General features: G+C 43.0%; 1 protein-coding gene and 1 non-coding gene across 3 annotated transcripts; both read right to left on the minus strand.

Moving 5' to 3' along the window:
• Window positions 1–240: 240 nt before the first annotated feature.
• Window positions 241–16,771, minus strand: NARS1 (asparaginyl-tRNA synthetase 1). Of its 2 annotated transcripts, none has more exons than XM_057699420.1 (15): window positions 16,618–16,771; window positions 15,481–15,560; window positions 12,948–13,013; window positions 12,755–12,847; window positions 12,580–12,669; window positions 11,548–11,626; window positions 10,629–10,699; window positions 9,136–9,222; window positions 6,811–7,032; window positions 6,505–6,704; window positions 5,947–6,082; window positions 5,036–5,149; window positions 2,605–2,736; window positions 2,165–2,296; window positions 241–1,383 (listed from the first exon to the last, which is right to left on the minus strand). In XM_057699420.1, exons 1-15 carry the CDS (start codon window positions 16,658–16,660, stop codon window positions 1,252–1,254), a joined length of 1,677 nt encoding a protein of 558 aa, XP_057555403.1. In that variant the 5' UTR covers window positions 16,661–16,771; the 3' UTR covers window positions 241–1,251. The 2 variants fall into 2 exon arrangements, with proteins under 2 accessions (XP_057555403.1, XP_057555402.1); XM_057699419.1 differs by having other exon boundaries at window positions 15,481–15,563; window positions 16,618–16,769.
• Window positions 16,772–18,004: 1,233 nt separating this feature from the next.
• LOC130832129 (U6 spliceosomal RNA) lies at window positions 18,005–18,106 on the minus strand. The gene has a single exon (XR_009048210.1). It is a non-coding gene; the product is annotated as a U6 spliceosomal RNA (small nuclear RNA).
• Between the last annotated feature and the right edge of the window lie 5,656 nt (window positions 18,107–23,762).

Here is a 23,762-nt window from a genome sequence, read left to right on the forward strand (position 1 = left end):
ATAATCTAATGTGTCCAAAAATGATACAAAAGATTATAAAAATAATGTAACTAGGACTCACATCTAATTTTTAAAAAATCATTCCTTTCCATTACCATGTACTTTTACTAATACCTACCAAATTCAAGAATATTTAATTTCATGTATACAAATCATGAAAAATAAAGATTTAAAAAATGCAACAGGCATGAACTAATGTGAAACATAGACATTCAGCTTAAAAAAAATTAATTCAGCAAAGAGTTTTTACGTGTGTCCATTTATTGATAACTGGGAATACAGCTTATTGAGAATACATGACATGCATTTTGGGGGAGAAATTAACCAAATCTGAAATGAAGCCATTCAATAAGCCTGAGAGTTAATAAGGTAGCACACATTAGATCTAAAGACACAGTGTGGGGTGACTCTAACAGCCACGTAGGGTTGTCATTAAGATTCCAGCTGCAAATACTTTTGGAACTTGTATTTATTCTTAATTACTTAGGAACTACCAGGAAAGAGTGAAGATCACCCTGTCTCTTTAGCTTAAACTAATGCTAGGAAGAACACTGCTCACTGAAGTGCCAAAATACAAAAACAAAAACTTGTTCTTACTTCAAATTGTTTAAGGCAATTCCATTTTTACAAACTCTTCCAAATCAATTCGTATGCTTTAGAACTGTAAGCAGATTTAGAAAAGATTAACAACTGATGCAAAAGACTGTATTCATTTCATTCTCATATCTACTGCTGATTTTTACTCTGCTCTAATACGAGCAGATTTTTACAGCATATTGTCAATTTTTCCCCAAGGTGTTTGTTTTAACTCACTGATACAATAAAATGATATAAATTAAAGAACTCCAGTTACACTTAAAAGGACAGAAAGATTAAGTTACTGGAATGTCTCAGACTGTAATTTAAAACTATTTAATTATATATGTGGTATATATGACACAAAGATTATAACCTAAAATGGGATAAAACGCTGAAATATATTCGTAATTGCAGAGTTACATGCCACATATTTTCTCCCAAACTTTGTAATGGGCATTTTTTCTTAAAATGACAGCATCAATGTCACCTGATAGTCACATGATTTGGATTGCTTTTCATGGCAGCAGGAATAAAAAACAAAAAGAGAAAACAGAAATGGATATACCCCAGTGAAGCAACAAAGGGAAGATTTTGGCTTTTTTTTTTTTTTAAAGAGGCAGCCTGTTCCTTCCATGAACCATGTTCTTTCTTGAAAGCTCAGCGGGGAATCAGTTACGGCTTGCAGCGCTGGACAAATCGAGGGTACAAGCACACATCTCGGATATGGTATCTATCCAGAATCCAGGTTAAGAATCGTTCCAAGCCTAGGCCATAGCCCCCATGTGGGCATGTGCCAAATTTTCTCTGTTTAAAGAGAGAGAGAGAGAGAGAGATAAAGGCTTAGTTTAAAATTTTGTCCAGAGTTCCCTAGTGCTCCAGTGGTTAGGACTCTGTGCTTTCACTACCATGGCCCCAGGTTCAATCCCCGCCCGGGAAACTAAGATCCCGCAAGTTGCACGGTACAGCCAAAAATAAAAATTAAAAAAATAAAATTTTGTCTGAAATAGTTAAAATTTTCTACTGTAAAATGAGTCAGCTTGTGGTTAAGAATTCAACCCCTTACAGCTGATTCACTTTGCTGTACAGCAGAAACTAACACAACATTGTAAAGCAGCTATACTCCAATAAAAATTAATTCAAAAACAAAAAACAAAACAAAACAAAAAGAATTCAACCCTTAATCGATACTCCTTCATGGACCACATGTGAAAAAATAATTTGGTATGAAAAATAAACCCAGGATTTGCAACCCTGGAAAGAAGAGATTTCAAACTTTTAAGTTAATGTCTCTGTTTATCAGAAGAAAATGAAAGACTAGATATTGGTAGGATCTAATGACATTTTTAAAAATTCAGTAGCTATGAGCAAGGCTAGCAGTTAATAGGTTTTCAAATTAAGTTAATGTATTATTGGCCAAAGACAAAACTAGCAATATTCACATGCCTTGTTATTATAACCACGAAACTGAATACAGCTCATGCAAACGCCAAAGTATCACCCTGAATTCTTTCCTTTTAAAAATTTCAATTTATACAGAACTATCATAGTGAAAAAAATTGAAAGTGTTTAATAAAATTGTTTTTACCTGATCTGTGTACCAGTAATAGGGAGTGGGGTCAATTCCTTCTCTTTTATAACCTGCCAGGATCTCTTCATCATCCCAGATACGCATTGAGCCTCCCACAATCTCACCAACATTGGGCATCAACACGTCGACCTTTCAAAACGAGTAAATAAAATGTGGTTACTACCAAGCTCCCAGTCACAGCTCTGCTCTAGAGTTTAAATGAAAATCACAATTAAGCGCCTATAACTACAGGAGCATGATGACCATGCAAAATTCTGTTATTATTCAAATTCTATACTTTAACAAGGTTTAACCAAACCCAATCAGAGGACAAAAAACACTTCAAGTATTGTAGATTTATAATGAAATATTTGCTGTGAGCTGTTATCTTATTCCAATGGCAGCGCCCACCCCCTTAAAGAACAAAATCACTAATATTATCTGAATCCCAAACTAACAGATTCGGTAAGGCGGGAATCCTCGGGACATCGCTGCATGTAGAAGGACTTGATCTCCACAGGAAATCGACACAGTAAGATGGGCTCATTAATGGTGTCCGTCATCAGTCTCTCAGGAGCTTCTGGGATATCCTGAGGTTAAACAAGACTTCATTAACATTTACAACTCGAAAGGCAACGAGACAGAAGCAGCTCTTTGACCCAGTAGCAGCCCTTCATCTTATTCATGCAACAGAGTCCAGAATACACACCCACCTATAACCTACAACCACGGGGGTGTGAGGGACAATTTCTGTAAAATAAACTGTAAATAGATCTGTCTCCTCCTACAGTACACCTGTGCCATGTTGCTTGAGGAAAGAAAACACACACACACACACAAAACAAACACCACCCCCCCCCGCCCCCGCCATCCAGATACTGGTCAGTTATTTTTTTCCAGCAGCCAGTTTTATCTAGCTCTGAAGCAAACACAGTCCACCCAGTCCCACAAGGCATAAGATCATCAGTGAATGCTCCACAACACCATTGATCTCCACACAGTGTGTTATTAATAACACCAATCTGTAAACTCTCCCGCTATCGCTGCTTCCTTCCTGTTACAATAAATCTGCATGCCTTCAACGGGAGTAAGACACAGTCATAAGACAAATAACTGGTGTCACATTTGTAAGTGTAACCACACCTGCAGTAGTTAGCCGAGAGGGCTTAGAGGATGATGAATCAGGTTCATCTGTTTCCCTCTCAAACATCCTTCAGTAAACCACACATAAACTCAAGTTAAAACTGAAAACTCTTGTCCCAGTAAAAACCGATGGAGAGAACTGGACAAGACTCATTGACTTGTTTAATGTAAGAACTGAGGGAGCTTAGCCATCACCTGGCACAGCTGTCTGCAAGCTCCCGTCCTTGGAGCCCTGCGCCCTCTAAAGTCCAGAGGAGAAATGGGAGGTGAGTGGGAGAGCTCTGGTCTCTCTGCTCGTAACTGTTTTACATACTAGAATCCTGCATACAATTTAACTGGGGGGAAAAGGGTCCTATGCACATTCCGAAGTCTGAAGACCCCTACTCTACTCTAGGGCCCTCATGTGTAAGGGATGACATCGACACAGAGAGGAAATGCTGACATGCTTGGAGGACTTCCTGCGCCTCTGGCCCCTGCTAGGCATTTAGCTCGTTAAGTCCGCACAACTTTGCAAAGTGGACGTTACCTCCAAGGCAGAGAGAGGGAACCAGGGAGCGGGGGTCACTGGCCTTCACTTAACCAGTAGGAAGGACAGAGGTGAGAGCAAAGCCCACCTGGGGGGCTTCTTACTCCAAAGCTTGTGTTCTTTCCACTCAATCACACTACCTTGCTGAGCACTAGGCGATAACAGTTCTCAAGTTTTCAGCACAGAATGTGGTTATTATACATCATTAACTGAATTCATGAAGCAATAAGAGTAATTTATATAGGCCTAGTATACTGTCCTCCTTGTAAATTCTTTCTAAAAGCGAAAGAAAACTCTAGTTAGCAGTTGTTATTCACGTTGCATCTGTAAAACAGATTTGCAAATACTATGTAAGGAGTGGTTAAATGCACAGGGAAGAGGGCTTCGAATAATGTTAACAACCCAAACTCCAAAACATGCTGCGAGGGTGGTTCTGGGCAGGACAGACATACTCAGTCTGTCCGGCCACCTTCCCCATCTAATCTTCCTCTTGGTTTTGCTTTTCTTTTCTTTTTTTTTTTTTAAGATTCTTCGATGTGGACCATTTTTAAAGCCTTTATTGAAGTTGTTACAATATTGTTTCTATTTTATGTTTTGGTTTCTCTGCCTGAGGCAGGAGCGATCTTAGCTCCCCGCCAGGGATCAAACCCACACCCTTCTGCACTGAAGGGTGGAATCTTAACCACTGGACCGCCAGGGAAGTCTCTTGGTTTTGCATTTTAACCAGTGGCTATTTTCTTCTTTGAATCGCCTCCACACGAAGGAGTTATAATTCATTGTTTTAGGGAAAGGAATCCTTTTTGAAAGAGCCAGGTAGTTCCTCCGGAAAACCAAAACAAATATACACACATACCAACACACTCTGCATGTGACTTCAAAGTTCATAACTTTCAGAAGCATCCCACCAGGCTAGAGAATTACAACTAGAGCTTGTAAGTCAAGACCACAGATCAATCATGGAAGAGGAAAGAGACAAAGCATGGGATGTGAAGGCTACAAACTTGCTAATATTTACTGAACACTGCAGAAAAGGCACAGCTCTAAGGCTTACTCTACATCTACTAAACCATGGATCCTCAGACAACCCTGAGAAGGGTCTGTGCTTATCATATATCTGACAACCAGCAGATGCCTCCTGCATTACTGGTTAATTAAGCAGAGTAGCAACTCACTTAAGCACAAGGCCACCTTGGAAACGATGACTAGAAAGGAAGATATACCTCTCCAAATTCATAGAAAGTTCCATCTTCTTTCTTTATATTGTGTTCTTTTAGCCACACAATAGCATCTGAATAGTTCATCCGTTTGAAAGGCCGTTTGGGGGGCTTGAAGTTCTACAGAGGAAAGGAAAAATACAGTGTATATAAAGAAACCATTAACTAACATTTCCACTTTAAGAACACCATTTACCATTATTGTAAAATAGTATTTCAGACTTAAAAGCAATTCAGGGAATTCCCTGGTGGTCCAATGGTTAGGACTCTGAGCTTTCACTGCTGAGGGCCTGGGTTCGATCCCTGCTTGGGGAACCAAGATTCCACTTGCCACATGGTGCGGCCAAAAAAAAAAATTTTTTTTTAGCCTGGAAATGGGTAAAAGGAGTCAAAAACTATAAACTTCCAGTTATAAAATAGTTAAGTCTCACTAATAAGATGTAATGTACAGCATGGTGACTAGAGTTAGTATAATACTGTACTATAAATTTGGAAGTTGGTAAGAGTTGATCTTAAAAGGTTGCATTATAAGAAAAGTTGTAGCTATGTGTGGTGTGGTGATCGTTTTCACACACACACGAGGGTGAGTCAAAAATTACCTGCTCCAGTTATATTAAAACTTCTACAAATTCTACATCCAGCGTGTGGATAAGTTTTGACTCACCTTCGTGTGTGTGTGTGTGTGTGTGTGTACATATATATGAAATCATTATGCTGTACACCTAAAACTAGTATAATGTTATATATGAATTATAACCTATATATATGTGTATATATACACATACATACATATACTACATTAGTCATTTATTTCAAAGCTGACCAAGCTATTAAATCTATAAAAACAGAGGATGAAGACGTCACTGCCTTCCTAAACAGAATCCTAATTTTGTCTTTCCATGCAACGGCAGACCTACCGGGTTCAGGTCATGCACTATGCTTGCTGCAGGTGATTTCAAGACTCTCTCAACCACGTCACAAACCAAGTCCTCCAATCGGTTCAGGAGCTCCTCAAAGGTCAGGAAAGGGCACTCTGCTTCCACGTGAGTGTATCTGAGGAAAAACACACTAGCTCGGAGCTGCTCCTCTTTTCACTAAGTTTCTCTTAAGCAACAATTTTAATGCTGGGAAACTGTCCAGAAAGGTAAAACTCCCACCTTGCTAACCAACTCCCAACTCTGCAAATTAGTTTTAGCCCACCCACCTTCCTTTCCCTCTTAATAGTCATTTCTTGTTTATTCCTCAACACATAAAGAATGAGGACAAAGTGAATGAACAGACCTTAGTGAGCTACAGCCCAAGAGGCAAAACTTCTCTGACAGCTTCCATTAATTTAGTCAACTGCCCTTCTCACATCCTCTTAATACATCAGAGGTTTTTACACAGACATTTACCTACATAGCCTGCCTCTCTAAACATATTTTCTTTAAAAAAAAAAAATTTTTTTATATGCAAACAGAAAGACAATTCCATACTCAGCCAGGTGCCTTCGTGTTCTGGACTGTTCTGCCCTGTACGACTGTGCAATACAGAAAACATCGCCCAGAGCCGGAATGCAGGTCTCCAGGTACAGCTGAGAGGACTGCGTCAGATATGCCTCTTCCCCAAAATAGTCCAGCTTGAAGAGCGTGGCACCGCCTTCCACTTGTGTTTGCACTAACGTTGGAGGAGTGACCTGTTCAAGTGGAAAGGAGTAAATAAAGGCCTCCTGTGAGCACCACTGTTCAAGTTCAAAAATGCCAGAAGGCATCGTCTGCAAAGGATGACGAGTGCACACTCACTTCATAGTACCCCCTATCGAAGAAGTGATCTCTAAAGCAGCTGGTGATCACAGAACGCGCTTTCAGGATCTTGGACATGTTTTCTCCCCGGATCATCATGTGTCTGTTGTTGAGCTGAACGTCCACATCAGACTCCTCGTTGATGAGGTTATCAGCGCCTCCAGCGGGGGCCAAGCCGACCAGCTCCCAGAAGTCACAACTCAGCTCGTGGCCCCCTGGAGCCTACATTTTTAAAATGGGGGGAGGGAGGGAGAAGGAAACAGACAATTTACAGTATGAAAGATTCTAATTTCTGTCAAAATTTTTAGTAAGCTCATATTTCTAAGAACCTTATCACTATTGGCCCACCTTCCTAAACACAAAGACCCAATAATTGAATTTTATATTCATAGATTTAGTGTTTCTTTCAGAGTAAATACACATACACACACACACACACACACACAACTTTTAAAAGATAGAAAAGCACAAACCAGAAAATAAACTATAATCCCATGACCCAGAGTAACCACTAACTACTGTCAACATTTTGGTGTATCTTTCCAGCCTTTGCCCAGTAATTTAAAAGTAACATGATATCCACACTGAAAAACTCCTTAAATATCAAGGTTTTACTAAAAGATGTTTCTCTTTGGAACATATATATAGTAAAGATTCAAATTCTCCCTAATAATTCCATTGAAAGCACTGTATCTTAGAAGCAATTTAGTTTGAAATACGTATGTAACTATCTTGGTACCAAACACTGGACAGCAAGTAATATCACAAAAACCATTCCACTTTGCAATCACATTACTTCCAAGGAAAATTCAGTGAACTTGAACCAGATATTCACTCAATGTAGGTTCTTTACATGGACTTTCAGGATACTATGGGCTCCCTCTGGTGGTTAATATGTCACATTTGTTTGTTTTCTTTCCCAACAAATATAACCACAATTGTTACTTGAACAATAATTACCAACAAGTAACTCTAACTGGTATAGGTTACTCCTCTACAAACAACTATCAGAATTATTTTTAAGTTTTTCTAAAACGGGCTTTCAAATTATATTTTAAAAATTTCAGATTTTATTATTTTTTTAAAAGTAGAATCATAGTAGCTATTTGTGCTTTCATGAATGGCTTTTTTCTTTTAAATTAATTATTTTCAGGCTGCATTGGGTCTTTGTTGCCATGCACGGGTTGTCTCTAGTTGTGGCAAGCAGGGGCTACCCTTTGTTGTGGTGCGTGGGCTTCTCACTGCAGTGGCTTCTCTTGCTGTGAAGCACGAGCTCTAGGTGCACAGGAATCAGTTGTTGTGCACATGGGCTCAGCAGTTGTGGTGCACAGGCCTAGTTGCTCCGTGGCATGTGGGATCTTCCCGGAACAGGTACTGAACCCATGTTCCCTGTATTGGCAGAAGGATTCTTCTTCTTCTTTTTTTTAATTAATTAATTTATTTATTTTATTGGCCATGTTGGGTCTTTTTTTGCTGTGTGCAGGCTCTCTCTAGTTGCGGTGAGTGGGGGCTACTCTTCGTTATGGTGCTCATTGCCGTGGCTTCTCTTGCTGTGGAGCACAGGCTCTAGGCGCATGGGCTTCAGCAGTTGCAGCACATGGCCTCAACAGTTGTGGCTCATGGGCTCTAAAGCACAGGCTCAAGAATTGTGGCGCATGGGCTTAGTTGCTCCGCAGCATGTGGGATCTTCCTGGGGCATGGATCGAACCCATGTCCCCTGCATTGGCGGGCAGATTCTTAACCACTGTGTCACCTAGGAAGCCCCAGCAGGAGGATTCTTAACCACTGCGCCACCAGGGAAGTCCCTATTTTATTTTTTAAATATTTATTTAGCTCTGCTGGGTCTTCGTTGTGGCATGTGGGCTCTTAGTTGCCGCACACGGGATCTAGTTCCCTGATGAGACATTGCGAACCCGGGCCCCCTGCATTGGAAGCATGGAGTTTTAACCACTGGACCACCAGGTAAGTCCCAAAAGTTTCAGATTTAGATTACTGTTCTTTCCTGAAAAACTTTCTCAGTAGATTAAATTTTTATTTCCACCTAGCTGAAAAAGTATTCACACACACACACACACACAGCAAATTGTTCTTGCCCATGAAGATTATTCAGGAATTTCGTAGGTTGAAAATCCCTGAGATCATTACATCATACAAGCTGTACAGTATACATATTTCACCAGAAAAGGAAAAGGGATTTTAAATTTAGCAAGTGCATCACATTTGTATATTTATATGCCAAATACCAAAAGTATCAATACAAATAAAGACAATGGAAAACAAGTAAGTACTCAACTCTTCTCTCAGTGAGGAAATCAACACACTCACCTGCTTGCCCTTTGGGGTAAGATTTAGCATTCCATACACTGCAACACTACTCTCGGTGGACAAGATTACTCCATTGTAACACTGACACTAAAAAGATCAAGTTCAAATTTAGTTACTCACATTTACATTAAAACCTTCTACCGTATAGAAAGTAAAGCAGATTATTTACAAACAAGTTATCTCGTCCAAAACTAGTAAAATAAGACAGCCATCAAACACTTATCTATACACAGATACACATATATATGTAAATACATACTTATCACACATACACATGCATAAACAACACTAGCCCACACCTCTTGAAAATATCTGGAAAGTTCATTTCTCTTTTTCTTTAAAATTTAGACTGTTAAAACAACATACAGGGTCCACATAGACTGTGATCATTGATACTTGCTAAAATCATTAGGAGAAAAGTGATGGAGAACTTCATAAAGGAGGAATCAGGCCATCAACATGTGAACCCACTAATCATAAAGACAACCAGAATTACGTGCTTCATGATGGGATGTAATTAGAAGAATAGAGCTTTGTCCATGAAGGAGAAGAAAAAGAAAAAGAAGCTGAACCTGAATCTGACCAGACCTAACCTCCCGCTTGTAAGAAATACAAAGGTTAGAGGAACATGTTAAATCACACCTCATTATGCAATCAACCAAATCCAGAACGTGAGCAGTCCCACAGGACCAGTGACCAGATTTTTTCCAATAAATGGCAAGGGGGAGTGGGGTGGAGAAAAGACAATGAAAAGGGAGAGCTATTATAGGTTAAGAGAGATTTCAGAGACATATCAACTAAATGCAACATGTGGATCTTGTTCAGATCCTCACTCAAACCAACCAACTATAAAAAGACATCAGGAATCAACTGGGAGAATCTGACTGGATATTTAGGAGCTGTGCTAATTTTGAGGGGTGTGATAATGCTAGTGTGGTTATATTCAAAATATTTCTTCTTGGGGATGCATATGTAAGTATGTTTATATGAAACAGGATGTCTGGGAGGTAAAAGGAGGGAGCAGTAAACCAGAATTGGCCAAATATTAATCATTACTCATTATGGACTTAATGTGTATCCCCTGCAAATTCATGTGTTGAAACCGTTCTCTGCTCTCTGTTACGTGAGGATGAGGATACAACAGGAAGTGGGCAGTCTGCAACCCGGAAGGGGGCCCCACCAGAACCTGACCATGCCAGCACCCCAATATGGACCTCCAACCACGAGAACCATGAGAAATAAACTTCTGTTGTTCAAAAGCCACCCAGCTTATGGTACTTAGTTACAGCAGCCCAACTACGGTGTTACTGAAGCTGAGTGATGAGCATGTGAGGTTTCTTCCTATTGTTACATTTTGGAGATGCTGGAAATTTTCCACAGTAACAGTTTAAAATAAATACAAACTCTAAGATTCCCAAAACTAACAATAAAGTAACCTACTGAAAAAGCAAAACAAAACTGAATTTTCATCGTAAATATGAGAAAATATTTACCAAATCATCTGACAAGACACACTGGAGATAACCTGTACCATCCCGCAACACCAGGAACATTAAATTCTTTCCTAAAAACGAGAAAGAGAAGTTTAGCCGGACTACTCGAGAGGCACTTGAAAGTACTTTCTCATAATTTAATCTTATGTAAAGGAACTGCCACAGTTAAATGTTGAAAGTTCAAACCTCCCACATGGCCCCATCCCTCTGAAGCATCCACCAGTAACGCCACTGATCAGTATTTGGAAAGTATTTGGCCTTCTGCATTTTTCAAACCCTTCATATGTTCAAAGCCTGCATGAGCCTCCTGATGCATGTGACCATGGGAAAGCAAGACAGTAAGCACGTGACTCCAGGGCTTAGGTCTCATTCACCCCTGAGTCCCCTGCAATACCTAACAAAGTGCGTTCAGTGGGGGGTGATATATACTGCCACACAGAAGCACTCTTGGTTTTTTATGCCCCATTTCTTTTTATGAAGGACTTGATAACCACTTACAACAGAAGACGTAATAAAATAATAAAAGGAGAAAGAGAAAGCAAAACATCAGGACCAAGTGCAAATATACTAACTGTAAAAATCAACATCACTGCCATCAATAAGTTTCAGATTTGGTCTGCACTTCCTATAATATAACCCCTGCTTTTCATTAAATAATTCAATTCAATTAGACAAATATTTCCTGGATACCTCTTAATCACTGTGATTGCTTATAGTTAAGCAACATTTAAATAACTTTTAAACTTTTAATAGTCATATTAAGTAAGAACAAATTTAGGATACAAACCACTATTTCCTTTAAAAAGCTAGCATTCCTGAACAAAAATAACCCCAGGTAAATTTTTTTTTTTAATGTTCTTCACCATCTAAGACCAGGGATACTGAAAATTAAAGAGAAAAGGACAATTATGCCAGTTACCTTGCCTACGCAGCCTGTGGACCCAGCCAAATACCTTTACTCTTTGGCCTCTATAGCCTTCTAATTCACGAATCTTCACCTGTCAAGTTAAAATAAATAACATTTGACCCAGCATGTCATTTACCACATACCAACTTGGTCACAAATATTAGATGGATGGCAGAAAAGTGTTAAAAATTCACAGATGGTGTAAAACTGCAGTCACTCTACTGCAGGTCAGAGTCAAAAAATTTCAAGGTACTGGAGGGGTTTAAAAAAAAAAATCCAAGCCTTCTTTCTCTTGGTACAAAACTGGCAGTGAGAAACACCCAGAACTTCAGATATTGCTATATAAAGTCAATGAATCAATGAATTCACAATAGTAACAACCCTAGACCATGCAGCGCCCTCTCCCTGACCTCACTGTCCCTCCCGCCACCCTGGAAGGTGGAAGCTACCAAGGCTGGCTTTTCCTCTGGGGGATGGAGGAGAGAGGGGAGGGGAGGAAAGGGTTGGTGTGGCCAAGTAAACAGCTTCATCATTAAGGAAGCGAGAAAAAAAATAACAATCCAGCAGCAAAAAGAACCATTCAAATTCCAACCATGTCCATTCACAGTCCAGCATTCTGTTCTAGAAAGAAAATAGACATGATCCAATTTCCAAAAAAAAAAAAATCACAAAAACTTTTCCCTATTTAAGAAATCATGAAAATCATGGATTTTAACCTCTTTCCTTTACCATGAGGAAACTGACACCCAGGGAGTGTAAAATCACTTGACTGAGAACATACGCCCCACCAGGCCTGGATTCCAAGGCTGCTAGCTTTTAGTCAGGACAGAATTCATTCAACCTACAGGTACTAAATTTTATCAAAAGATAAGCCTCGCAAGAACCAGCCTCATAACTCTCAAATGTGATTGCTCTCTCTCCCTTTTGAAAGAAGAGACAAGTATTGCAAAGGAACAAAGCATGTGGCACGCCCCTCAGACACAGAAATAACAGTGTGACCCTGTGAGTCCACAATCTTTGAAATGGGATACACATCACACTTACACATTTTGGCTCTGGAAGACTTGGGTCATTTTTAATGGTAATCTTCTTTGCTTCTTCCAGGTTCTTCTCTCTTCGCAAATTGTCTTCTGCCTAGTTTTAATAATCAGGCAATTTGTTAACATAGCTTCCAGTGTCCTCACTTGAAAAACATGCACAGAGCAAATCCACTGCTCACCTCTTTCTTTTCCCGGGAGTCACTCTTCATCTGTTCCCTGTGCCACAGTTTTCTAATGTTCTTCATCTGTGATTTAGAAATAACATCCCACCTCTGGAGGGATGGACAGACATTTAATGTTTTCAAGACCTCTTTATTCTAATGAAAGTTTCTTCACACATTCTAATTCTGTAAAGTTTTGGGTTCACCCTACCTCGTTTTCTTTTTGTGAATCTACGTAAATGGTAGGAAAGGGTTCTTTTCCAACTGTCATCAAAGCCTTGGGGAGGGAGGGAGAAAAAGGACATTTCTTTAACATTGTACAATGTTTAAAATCAAAGTAACACCTGAAGTATAATCAAGAGCCCAGAAGAAAGCATAAAGACCCCACCCGCCAAAGGTCAATGTTGATATAAGGAATGGAGGATCATCCTAAAAACATTTTGAGGGGAAGCTGAGACGAAGCGAGAGAGTAGCACAGACATATATATACTACCAACTGTAAAACAGATAGTCAGTGGGAAGTTGCTGTATAACAAAGGGAGTCCAACTCGAGGATGGAAGATGCCTTAGAGGACTGGGGCAGGGAGGGTGGGGGGGACTCGAGGGGCGGGGGAGTCAAGGAAGGGAGGGAATACGGGGATATGTGTATAAAAACAGATGATTGAACTTGGTGTACCCCCCCAAAAAAATAGTAAATAAAAAAATAAAAATTAAAAATACAGAAAACAAACAAACAAAAAAACATTTTGCTTAAAGTAGAACATCCTTTCCCAAACAATTCTAGCAAGTTCACAGTATATAGTTTCCCATACTAGCGGACTAGAAGCAACAGATTTTAAGTGACCATGGGGACTGATGGGAGGTACTCTGACAACAACAGAAGAGACAGCTGACAGCAAAGGCGAACTGCAGGGCACATGCAGAAGCTTAATCCTCAAGAAGAAACCAGGGGAGTCATTTATGAAACTCTCTCAACAACGTAATGGTTAGGTACACAGAAGGTTGTTTCATTTAACTGGAAAAATTCCTGTGTGTAGAATATATGTACCTCTTTTCACCAATACTGGGATATATCAGACATCACTTTATCAATTAATATTTTATAGTTTGTATTCCATTTTTTAAAAATACATAGTTGGAAGTATGTAAAAGATAAGTGTTTTATTAACTGCTTCAAACATTCCTTCAAATTTTCTCCTACCTCATCATCAACCAAGAAATGCAATGAATTACCTTTCCTAGTGTAAGATCTGAAGCTTATGAAAACTGACCTTTTCTAAAGATCTAGTTTCCAAACCTGAAAAATAGTTTTCATCTTGATTTAACACTAGTCTCAACTCAATTATTGCTACGGAGGAGGAGGGAACCTGGATCTTTTGGAAACATCCAGGAAAGTTAAGTTCCTCCTTTTAACAATTAGACTTTGTAAGGATATTTGTAAATCAATAAGAACTCATTTACTACCTGACCGTCTGTTCTGATGCCTCCTTTGCTAATCACTGATATTGAAAGAGTCAAGCTGTAATTCTCCAAATTAGAAAAGCAGACTTTTGCTAACAGCGACATTTTGCAAACATTCCACCTAAACACTACTGTCAGTTTTGGGGAGACACAGAAATCACCCCAACAATCTGAAATGAGAAAGATTTCCCTCTAAGAGTTAAAAAGTAAGACTCATGTTTGACTCACCAAAACATAACCACAGAGTGTGAGCTAAAAGAGGAGAGAATGGTCCTGGGACAGGAACACTTGATAATAATCTAAACAAACACTGTAACACAGCTCACAGGAAGGGGGCCTGGCCAGACCCTGATACACAGAAAGAAGTGTCAGGGCAGTGCTCCTCCTGTGCTGTCCTGGGAGAGGGTTTTAACCATCTTCCTTAGGTGGCAGCTGTAGCCATTCCAGTCTACAGGCAAGCCCATGACTACTTTCAGAGGGATGTCTTCTTGGTCCACACCGTAACCAGATGCAGTCAGGTACCTACTCACGTCCTGAGTCGAAGTGCTCAAAGAACCCATCTGAACTGTATTTGGCTTTCCATGTAAGTCTGCTTAGAGAAAATATGCTAAACTCGTTGGAGGATTCGACGCCCTGAGAAATAATAACATTGTTAAATTAGCATCCTGGCTTCAGGCTTCAGACTTATGAGTTCTTGAACATCTGCTCTGAGCAATGGGTCCTTTGCGACATAAATCAGGTCTTTGAGCCTCAAGGGTCAAGATCACATCTGGATTCCAGAGGTAATTCACTGGAGAGAACTCTTAGGAGTCAGTTTGGAAGAAATGTGAGCATAAACTCAGTACGATTAAGGGAAGATGATTTTTATTTCTACGAGAATTAAAAAACCGGCCGTCTGACTCATTGGAGAGAAAAATTCCAAGATGCAACGCCATATGGTAAGGAAGAAAAGAAGACACCTATTAAAAATGTTCAAGGGGAATTCCCTGGCGGTCCAGTGGTGAGGACTTGGCCCTTTCACTGCTAAAGGCCCAGGTTCAGTCCCAGGTGGGAGAACTAAAGATGTCACAAACCTCGAGGCGTGGCCAAAAAAAAAAAAGTTCAAATAAGTTTAGACATAGATCATCTAATACCCTTAAAGCTACATCTCTGTATACACCCCTTATCTGGAAAGTTCTCTTCAAACCTAGGGCTTGAAATAAAACTCCTGACAAGTCACATAACAACTGACATGAGTCATTAATAAATGTGAACTCATTTTCCTAATACGGAAGAGGCACTACCTTAAGGCCTGTTTTAAAAGGTTTCTCCTTGGTTCCATCACCAGTAGCATCACTTCCTTCTCGGTCCGAGACATACAGCTCTGCTGTTTTACGAAAAGAGAGTAAGTTACTCACTTGGTCAATAATTATCAGTCACCTCCTACTGCAGCTACTTTATCCATTATTCATGTTTGTAAACGCAACAGGCATCAGACTGGTAAAAGTTTCAAGGTCCAAAAGAAATTATACATTATTATTTTCCCACTCCCCTATCCAACGACAGCCATCTCATAAAAAGTGGTTAAAGTTAGCTTTTCAAAATGACCTTTGATCATTTTCATTTGTGGTACTTTTTCTATCTACTTGACTCCCCAGCAACAAAGCAAGGGCTTTGCAGTTGGCCAGACCAGACTGGAAGAGTGGATGCTTTACCTTAAAAGCCAGAGTGACCCTGGAGAATTCACTTAACCTTTCTAGGCTTGTTTCCGAGCCTATTAAATGAGGAAAACAATACCCACCTTGAGGCACTGAGGATGAAATATATAAATCGGATATCCTGGTGCTAAAGCGCAAAAATCAAATAAATACGTTTCCTCTGGTCTTTAAAGGAAACCAAAGCTCCGAGGTTAAACAAACTGCAGAAGGCCTCGCAGCTTGTAAGCGAGTAGGGGCATCAACCCAGGTCTCCTAAATCTCTTCCTTTTCCTATTGCACCATATGGTTTCCCAGGAAATCTCAATACAAATGAGGATGTATGAAAGAGAATTTGCATTCTAAATTTCTTTCCTGACGATCACTTGAAAGAGTCACATATTTGGGGGCTGCCCTGAGTCTGGCCGTGCCTCGCTGTGGCTAAACCTCAGCTGAATCACAGGATTTCTCACACTGGGGCCAGGCCGGGAGCGGCCGCCACCGCAGCCCGGGCACACAGGGCTCGAGGGGAGCCCGGCCTGCCCCGCGAGTGTGGACCCAGGGTGGGCCCCGTCCCCTCCCCCGTCCCCTCCCCCGTCCCCTCCCCCGTCCTTCCCTCCCTCCCACCTTTCACGTAAACAGTGGCGGGACGCCCCCTCTGCGCCAGGCACCAGGGTAAGAGCTGTATTCGGCCGGGCAGGAGCGCCACGCCACTTACACACCCCGGGGTCCCCGAGCCTCACTCACCGAGCACCATCCCTGCGGTCGCCCTAGTCACCTCCAAGGACATCGACTCCAACACGCAGCCGCCTTGTCACCCGCAACGTGTTCCGGCGCCTTCCTCAACTCGGAGGTTGCATCATATAACGTCGTGCAAAAGCCGTCGCACTAAGTCGCCCGAACGTCGCGGCTCTATTGGTTACGGGAGGTTACGGAGCGCGGGTGAGCGGCGCCGCAGCCGCCATCTTTGGTCCGGGCAGAAGCAACTTCCGGGTCCGGCGCCGCCAGCCTCCCTTCTCCCTCCCCCTGCGCTTAGGGCTCCCGAGGGCACCACCCCATCCCGGACTGTTTGGCCCCCAGACATCCGGGCGGCGCTGAAGTTCGGATTCCTCCCGCCTCCATTCCCCAACTTTCCGGCAGAATCTTCCAGTTCCGCCCCACCCCCACCCCCGCTGTGGGAGCTGCAGGGCCCTCCTGGATACCAGACCCAGGATTTCGTTCCACATCCCCAGAGGGTGGAATGCTTATGGAATTAATGTTATCATCAAATAATTGAGCTCCAGCCATGAGTTGGGGTGGAGGTAGGGGTGAGAGACAGAGCTAAGGGTGATCCTATCTCCTGTTCATTGCCTGCTTTGAGATAAGATGCTTTAACTTTCTAACTTCAGTGAACGAATCAATGTATTTCTGTATTTTTCACTTGGACTATAGGATGTATTTTTATTTTAAGTTACAGGCATCATTATTAGGGAGGCCATAACGTTGTGGAAAGAACTAGGGCTTCAAACCTAGTTGGAATTTTGGTTCTGCCTTTTTGCCGCATGTCGGGGGATAAATGAGCTAACCTGTCTGAGCTTCAGTTTCCTTATTTGTGAAGGATGATTAGCAGTCACAGGTACTAAGTAAAGAGTAGCTGACATCATTATTCTCAGCTTAGTGGAATACCTACTTGGGAGTGGCTGAGCTGGGGCTTCTGACACAGGGTCTTTCTGGAATCAAGCTGTACGCAGGGGCTGCAGTCACCTGATGGCTTGACTAGGTGAGGATCTGCTGCCAGGTGCACTCATGGCTCTTGTCAGAAGGCTGTGGTTTCATGTCAGATGGGCTCCCTATAGGGAAGTCAGCTCCCAATGAGAGGACAGCTGACTTCCCCCAGAAGTAAGTGGAGAGAGAGAGGGAGAGGGAGAGAGAGGGGGTGACTGTATTGGTTACCTATGTTGTATAATAAATTACCCCCAAACTCCAAGCAGCAGTTATTTTCTCACATTGTCTATGGAGCAGGAATCCGGGCAAGGCCTAGCTGGGGCCTCCCAGCTCTAGGTCTCTCAAAAGGCTGCAATCGAGGTGTCAGCTGGGGCTAATTTAAGATTATTTTTGTAGCAGTTTGTAATGAACGTTGTATGTAAGATTACTCAAAGATACGGAATGCTTCACACATTTGTGTGCCCTCTTTGCACGGGGGCCACGCTAATCTCTGTCATTCCAATTTTAGCATACGTGCTGCTGAAGTGAGCACAATCTAAGATTCCTAAGTCTCACCTGGGTGATGCTTTCCCACACATTCCTGTGGATGTGGGCAGGATTCAGTTCCCACAGGCTGTTGGGTTGAGGGCCTCAGTTCTTCACTGGCTCTCGGCCAGCGGTCTCCCTCAGCTGCTTGCCACATGGGCCTTTCCAGTGGGCGGCTTGCTTCATCAGAGCAAGCGAGCAAGAAGGCAAGAGAGCATGCAGCAAGGTGGAAGCCATGGTCCTTTGTATCCCATCACTTTTGCCATATTCTGTTCATTACATTCGAGTCACTTGGTCCAGCCTGCACTCAAAGAAAGGGTTTTACACCAGGGCATGAATACCAGGAGGCAGGGATCATGGGGTCATCTTAGAAAGCTACCTGCCACATCAAATAAAACCTAAGCTGTAGTGCCAATGAGTGACATTTCATCATCTCTGCTATATTTTACTGGTCACACAGACCAACCCTAGTATAATAGGGGAGAGGACTACATGGGGTCAATTCCAAGGGGTGGATGTCACTAGGGGCCATATTAGAGGCTCCCACCACAGCCCAACCAATTAATTTCTCCTCTTCATCCTGTTCTGAGCCCCCAGAGGCTGGCTTATGTGGACACATCAATGGGCTTTCTGGCTTCTGGTCAGATGCAGCCAATGGGGAGCACTGGCAGGGATGGACTGAGGTCGGGGTACATATTTCCCCAGCTCCCTCATTGCAGGCTGGCTGCACCCTCAACTGAAGGCCACAGGACCTGTCAGGTGGCACCAACAGACTGTCATCTGAACTGCCCTTCATGAATTTAGTTTCACCAGATCCATAAAATTGGATGTGCACAGAAACATTCCATTGTGAAGAGGAGGGGCTTCCCTGGTGGCACAGTGGTTAAGAATCTGCCTGCCAATGCAGGGGACGTAGGTTCAAGCCCTGGTCCAGGAAGATCCCACATGCCGCGGAGCAACTAAGCCCATGTGCCACAGCTACTGAGCCTGTGTGCCACAGCTACTGAGCCCATGTGTCACAACTACTGAAGCTCAAGCACCTACAGCCTGTGCTCTGCAAGAAGAGAAGCCACCACAATGAGAAGCCTGCACATGTAAAAGAAGAGCAGCCCTGCTCTCTGCAACTAGAGAAAGCCCGTGTGCAACAATGAAGACCCAACGGAGCCACAAATAAAATAAATAAAATTTAAAAAAAGAGATTAAAGTGTGTCTACAGGACTGGGCCCAAAGATGACAGCTTCCCATAGCACCTACTTTGACTGCTTTGCTGCGTCTTCCTCAACTCACACCTGTAGACTCAGGGGATTGCCCCATGTCCAGCCTGTGACACCTCCATAACATGCTGGCACAAGCCACATGTGGGCAGCTATTGCATTAAAGCCTCACTTGGGTGTGGCTCTGAAAAGACAGTGGCAAAAGGAAATCATCTCAGATGCTAGAACTCTGAGTGGATGCCTGGTTCTACTTCTTACATGAGTAGAGGTGGCCTGAGGGACTGATGGGCACTGGCTAAAGGACTGACCGGTTGATCAGGGACTTGGAAGGAACAAGATTGGAAATTAGGGTTGGCAGTCTGGTAGGGAAGTATGTGGATGAATTTTTCTGAATGGGCACAGAATGTGAAGATATCTTGCCCCACGTAAATATCCATTAGAAGGCATTCAGTATAGGGGAGGTCTCTGTAAACTGTGGATGTTGGCCTTCCCCCCACCCCCCGCCCAAAGTCCCCCAGTGCTTATTCAAAGAAACCATACACAAGGTGACTATAGTAGCAGGATGGAGGCTATGCATGGGTTCAACTGCATGGGCTGACTTCATCAAGGCTGATCTGGCTGCCTGACTACCACAGCGGAGGACCCAGCCTGACAAGAACAGAAGCCAACTTTGAGGACCCGATAGGACACTAATCTTTGGGGGGACCAGGTGGCCAGCTGGTGGCTGGTGGGTTATATTCAACCCCTGGAGGAGGCAGCAATATGCCTGTCAACTGTGGAGTCATCGTCCATGAGGATGTGCCCTCCTTGCCTGCAGCACCAGCATCTGTGGACTTAGAGAATGCTATGTCCATCTCCACAGTGCATGGCATCTTCTCTAACCAGGGAACACATTTTCAATGAAGGAAGTGTGACAGTGGGCTCCTACCTGTGGAGTTCACTGTGTAACCATGCACTTTGTGTCAAATTAGGGTACTGCTTAAAATATTCACACGTTTCCCTTTCCTTCATGGGAGAAATATGCTTTCTTGCTTCATTCATGTTGGGCTTGGCCATGGATTTTCTCTGACCATGGGAGATGGTCAGATGTGATGCACGCAAAGGTTTAAACTGTGCCTGTATAGTTGAATTTATTTTCTTGCTCCTACCAACATCATGAGAAGAGTGAACCCCAACTGGCCCACTGGTCCAAGAAAGGTGATAAAAATGTGACCTGGACCCTGTCTGCAGCTTGGAGCCAAGCCCATCTGAATTCAGCCCAGATCAGGTGACTCCTAGATGCATGGGTGAGAATAAATGATTGTTATGCTGCCTCTGAGTTTTGGAGCATTTTGTTACACAACTTTATTGTGGCAATAGTAGACTGATACTTTCCCCATTGCCCAGAAAATCTGGCTTAAAAGAGCGCTGAATAGCCTACTGGGAGGCAGTTATGACACCCTGCAAGGTGTCATAGACAATGTTGGGTGCAATCTCCCCCATAGTGGAATGCATATAATTATTATTTGGTACGTTTGTTGGTTTCAAGCAATTCTCCAGGTATTTTCATTTCTGTGAATAGTTGAGATGTCTATGACCCACACTGAGGCCAGTAGGCACAAATCTTTACTGTTCTTTGCCCAAGGGAAGGACAACCTCTCCTAACCCCAGTGAGGACCACAGGAAATGGAAGTGGGAGAAGGGAACACAGCGCCAGGGCTACCGCAGGCCAGCTTCTGCTCACCACCCTCCATCTCTCTACCCCCAGTAATGAAAACAAAGTGGTCGGATCGCACCTCCTCTTTCCCAGGGCATTCTCTCCTCATCTACCCACAGCCGGCACTGAACTTGCCTCTGCTCTGTGTCTAAGTAGGTGGCCCGTACATGTCACTACCTGATTGCAGGTAAGATGCCATCCTGGCATCCTTCCAGGGCCCTTAGCACAGAGCCTTGCACTCAGTAAGTGATTGGTATCGACCCGTTGGGGGAACAGTCTCGTTTAGCCCAGCCTCCCTCCGGAAGCAGCACTTCTCTTACAGCATCACGAAAAAGGGTCACTTCCAAGAACAAACTGAAGTTTGTCGGTGCTCAGGAGTGAATGAATAAATGAATTCAATGAAAAGCATTGCTCTTTTCTCCTCATCCGACTGTGGCCAGCTGGGGGCACCCTCATCTCGTGGTCCTTGATGTCTCGGCCCCACGCCCACTCAAGGTTGTTCTAGTCTTTCGGTGGGTGTCCCCGTCGCTCCACCAGGAACCAGAAACGAGTTTTGGTCCTAAAGCGCTAATGGCCCCCGCGGGCCACCGTAGCGCGGCGCCGCCGCCATGTTGTTTCCGGGCACTTCCGCGTGTGCACACCTGGTACCACTTTTCCGGCTGCGCGCGCACCTCCCAGGTGTGGAGGGAACGCCGGGCTGCACGCTTGTTATCAGAGCAAACTCATAGGCGTCTTCAGAGCTTCTTCAGGCAGTCAGTTATTCGCTCCTCGAGACAGTTTCGGAGAGAGAAGAGGCAAAAATCACGGTAAGCACCTCTCGGGCACCTTTCCCCATCCCGGGGCCGGGAACGGGGGTAGGGGGCTGGGTGCGGAGAGGGGAGGCCTAGTGTTTGCTTAATTAGCGAATTGGTCAGTCAAAAAAAAAAAAAAAACAGCGCGAAAACCTGGAATATTTAAAACCGGTTTGAAATTGCAAGCAAAAAAGGTGGGTTATCATTACGGTGAAACTGTTACGTAATTGAAAACGTAACTTTCCCTGTAGAGTTAAATTTAAGCACTTAGGTTTGCTTGTTAATTTATTTCAGTGATTCCCAGGCTCCTTCATGTTCGTTAACTGCTAGCTTTATAATTTCTCCCTTAAAAAAAGTGAATGAAATTATTTTAAAGTCCTACTGCCCTTTAAGGAGGGTGAATAATGGAGCCTTGAAGCCATTTACCCTAGGACTTTCTGCCTTGGTGACCCTGATTGGGTTCCTTAAGCTCTCTGAGTCACAGGTTTTTCGACCATAAAATGCTAATAATTCTCTGAAAAGGTTGCTTTTGTGAGGTTGGTATGAGGTCAAGTTTTACAGAAATGCCTAGTGTGTGCTTGGCATCTAGTGAGCCTTCTGCATTAGGACATAAACGGTATTGATAGTTGGTCATTGTTTTTTAGTTGTATGATTCTGCATTATTAAGTCTTCAAGGCTTCAAACTGCTGAGGGCGGCTGGTGGGCCCGCCCCGCCCCACCCCCCATCTCGTTCACCCCCAGTGAGTTTTGGTCAGTATTCAAAGTATCTCAGACTCTGCAGATCCTTTCCCGTGCCTTAACTCTCAGGAAATGAACTGTCGCTTGCTTGAGGCCATTAAATAGGAGCTTTCTGAGGGTCATCTCTCAAAACTCAAACTTTTCAGCCTGGACACCCTTCCTTACCTTCTAGTATGAGGTAAGTACAGTTAACTCTGGAACAACACGAGTTTGAACTGGTACGTGGATTTTTTTCAATAAGTATATACTGCAGTACGACACACCTGTGGTTGGTTGAATCCACAGATGGTTGATTATAAAGCTGTATTTGGGTTTTCTGCTGAGTGGGGATTGGCCCCCAACCCCCACGCCCCCTTAGTTGTTCAACGCTGGGCTGTGGTATCCTCCCTCCTGTGTTCTGGGTCCTCCTTAGTTCTCCAGTCTAATCTCTAGTCTCTACACTCCAACCACGGCCAACACTTGGAAACATACATCCAGTCATTTCATTTTTCAGCTGGCAACCTTACCTGACTTTGCTCTCAGGATCCACCCCAGCCCTGCTGCAGGCTCACCAGGCTCTGTGTGCTCTGGCTGGTTGTTGTTTTCTAAAAGCACAATTCCCAGTAGCCAGGGCTAGTTTCATTGAATTGTCCTGGGTACAGTGTGGGATTTGGGGTAGCCTTGAAGAAAGGTGAAGGCAGAGGCAAGTGGAAAAGGAGCTGGGGACGCTTTCAGAGCAGAGTGAATTGTGTTCTCTGAAAGCAATGAGGGAGGCCTCCTCCAGGTGATTTTGAAGAGCAGTCATGGTATCAGTTTAGCAGGAGTTGAGGCTCCTAGGGGGGTGGGGCCAGTCTCTGGGAGCCTCAGAGGCCCAGCTGATGATTTCTTGGTTTTATGGGGTTTTTTATTGTTGCTGTTGTTTGCTTTTGGAGCAGATCAAGGTGAAGGTATTTTCACCCCAAGCCACAAAATCCTAAGAAATATCCCAGTCTTGGACAAACCCAGTAAATTGAAAAGCAGTCTTCTGGGTCCACATTTACGCAAGATGTTTACAATGATGAAATCTTGATGCAAATTTTCCAAAAACTTGAACCATAACTCTACTTTTCGAAATAGTCCTTAGTGTTACCTCTGTAAAACTCTTAAAGAAGCATGCACTTTTATGTCAGTCACACAAAATTTAAATGAGGAAGCTGAAGGTACGTGAGAATTCCAAAGCAAGTGGTAACCAGAAGCCTTGTATAG

This window comes from Hippopotamus amphibius, chromosome 11 (assembly GCF_030028045.1).
Source record: "Hippopotamus amphibius kiboko isolate mHipAmp2 chromosome 11, mHipAmp2.hap2, whole genome shotgun sequence".
Lineage (NCBI taxonomy): Eukaryota > Metazoa > Chordata > Mammalia > Artiodactyla > Hippopotamidae > Hippopotamus > Hippopotamus amphibius.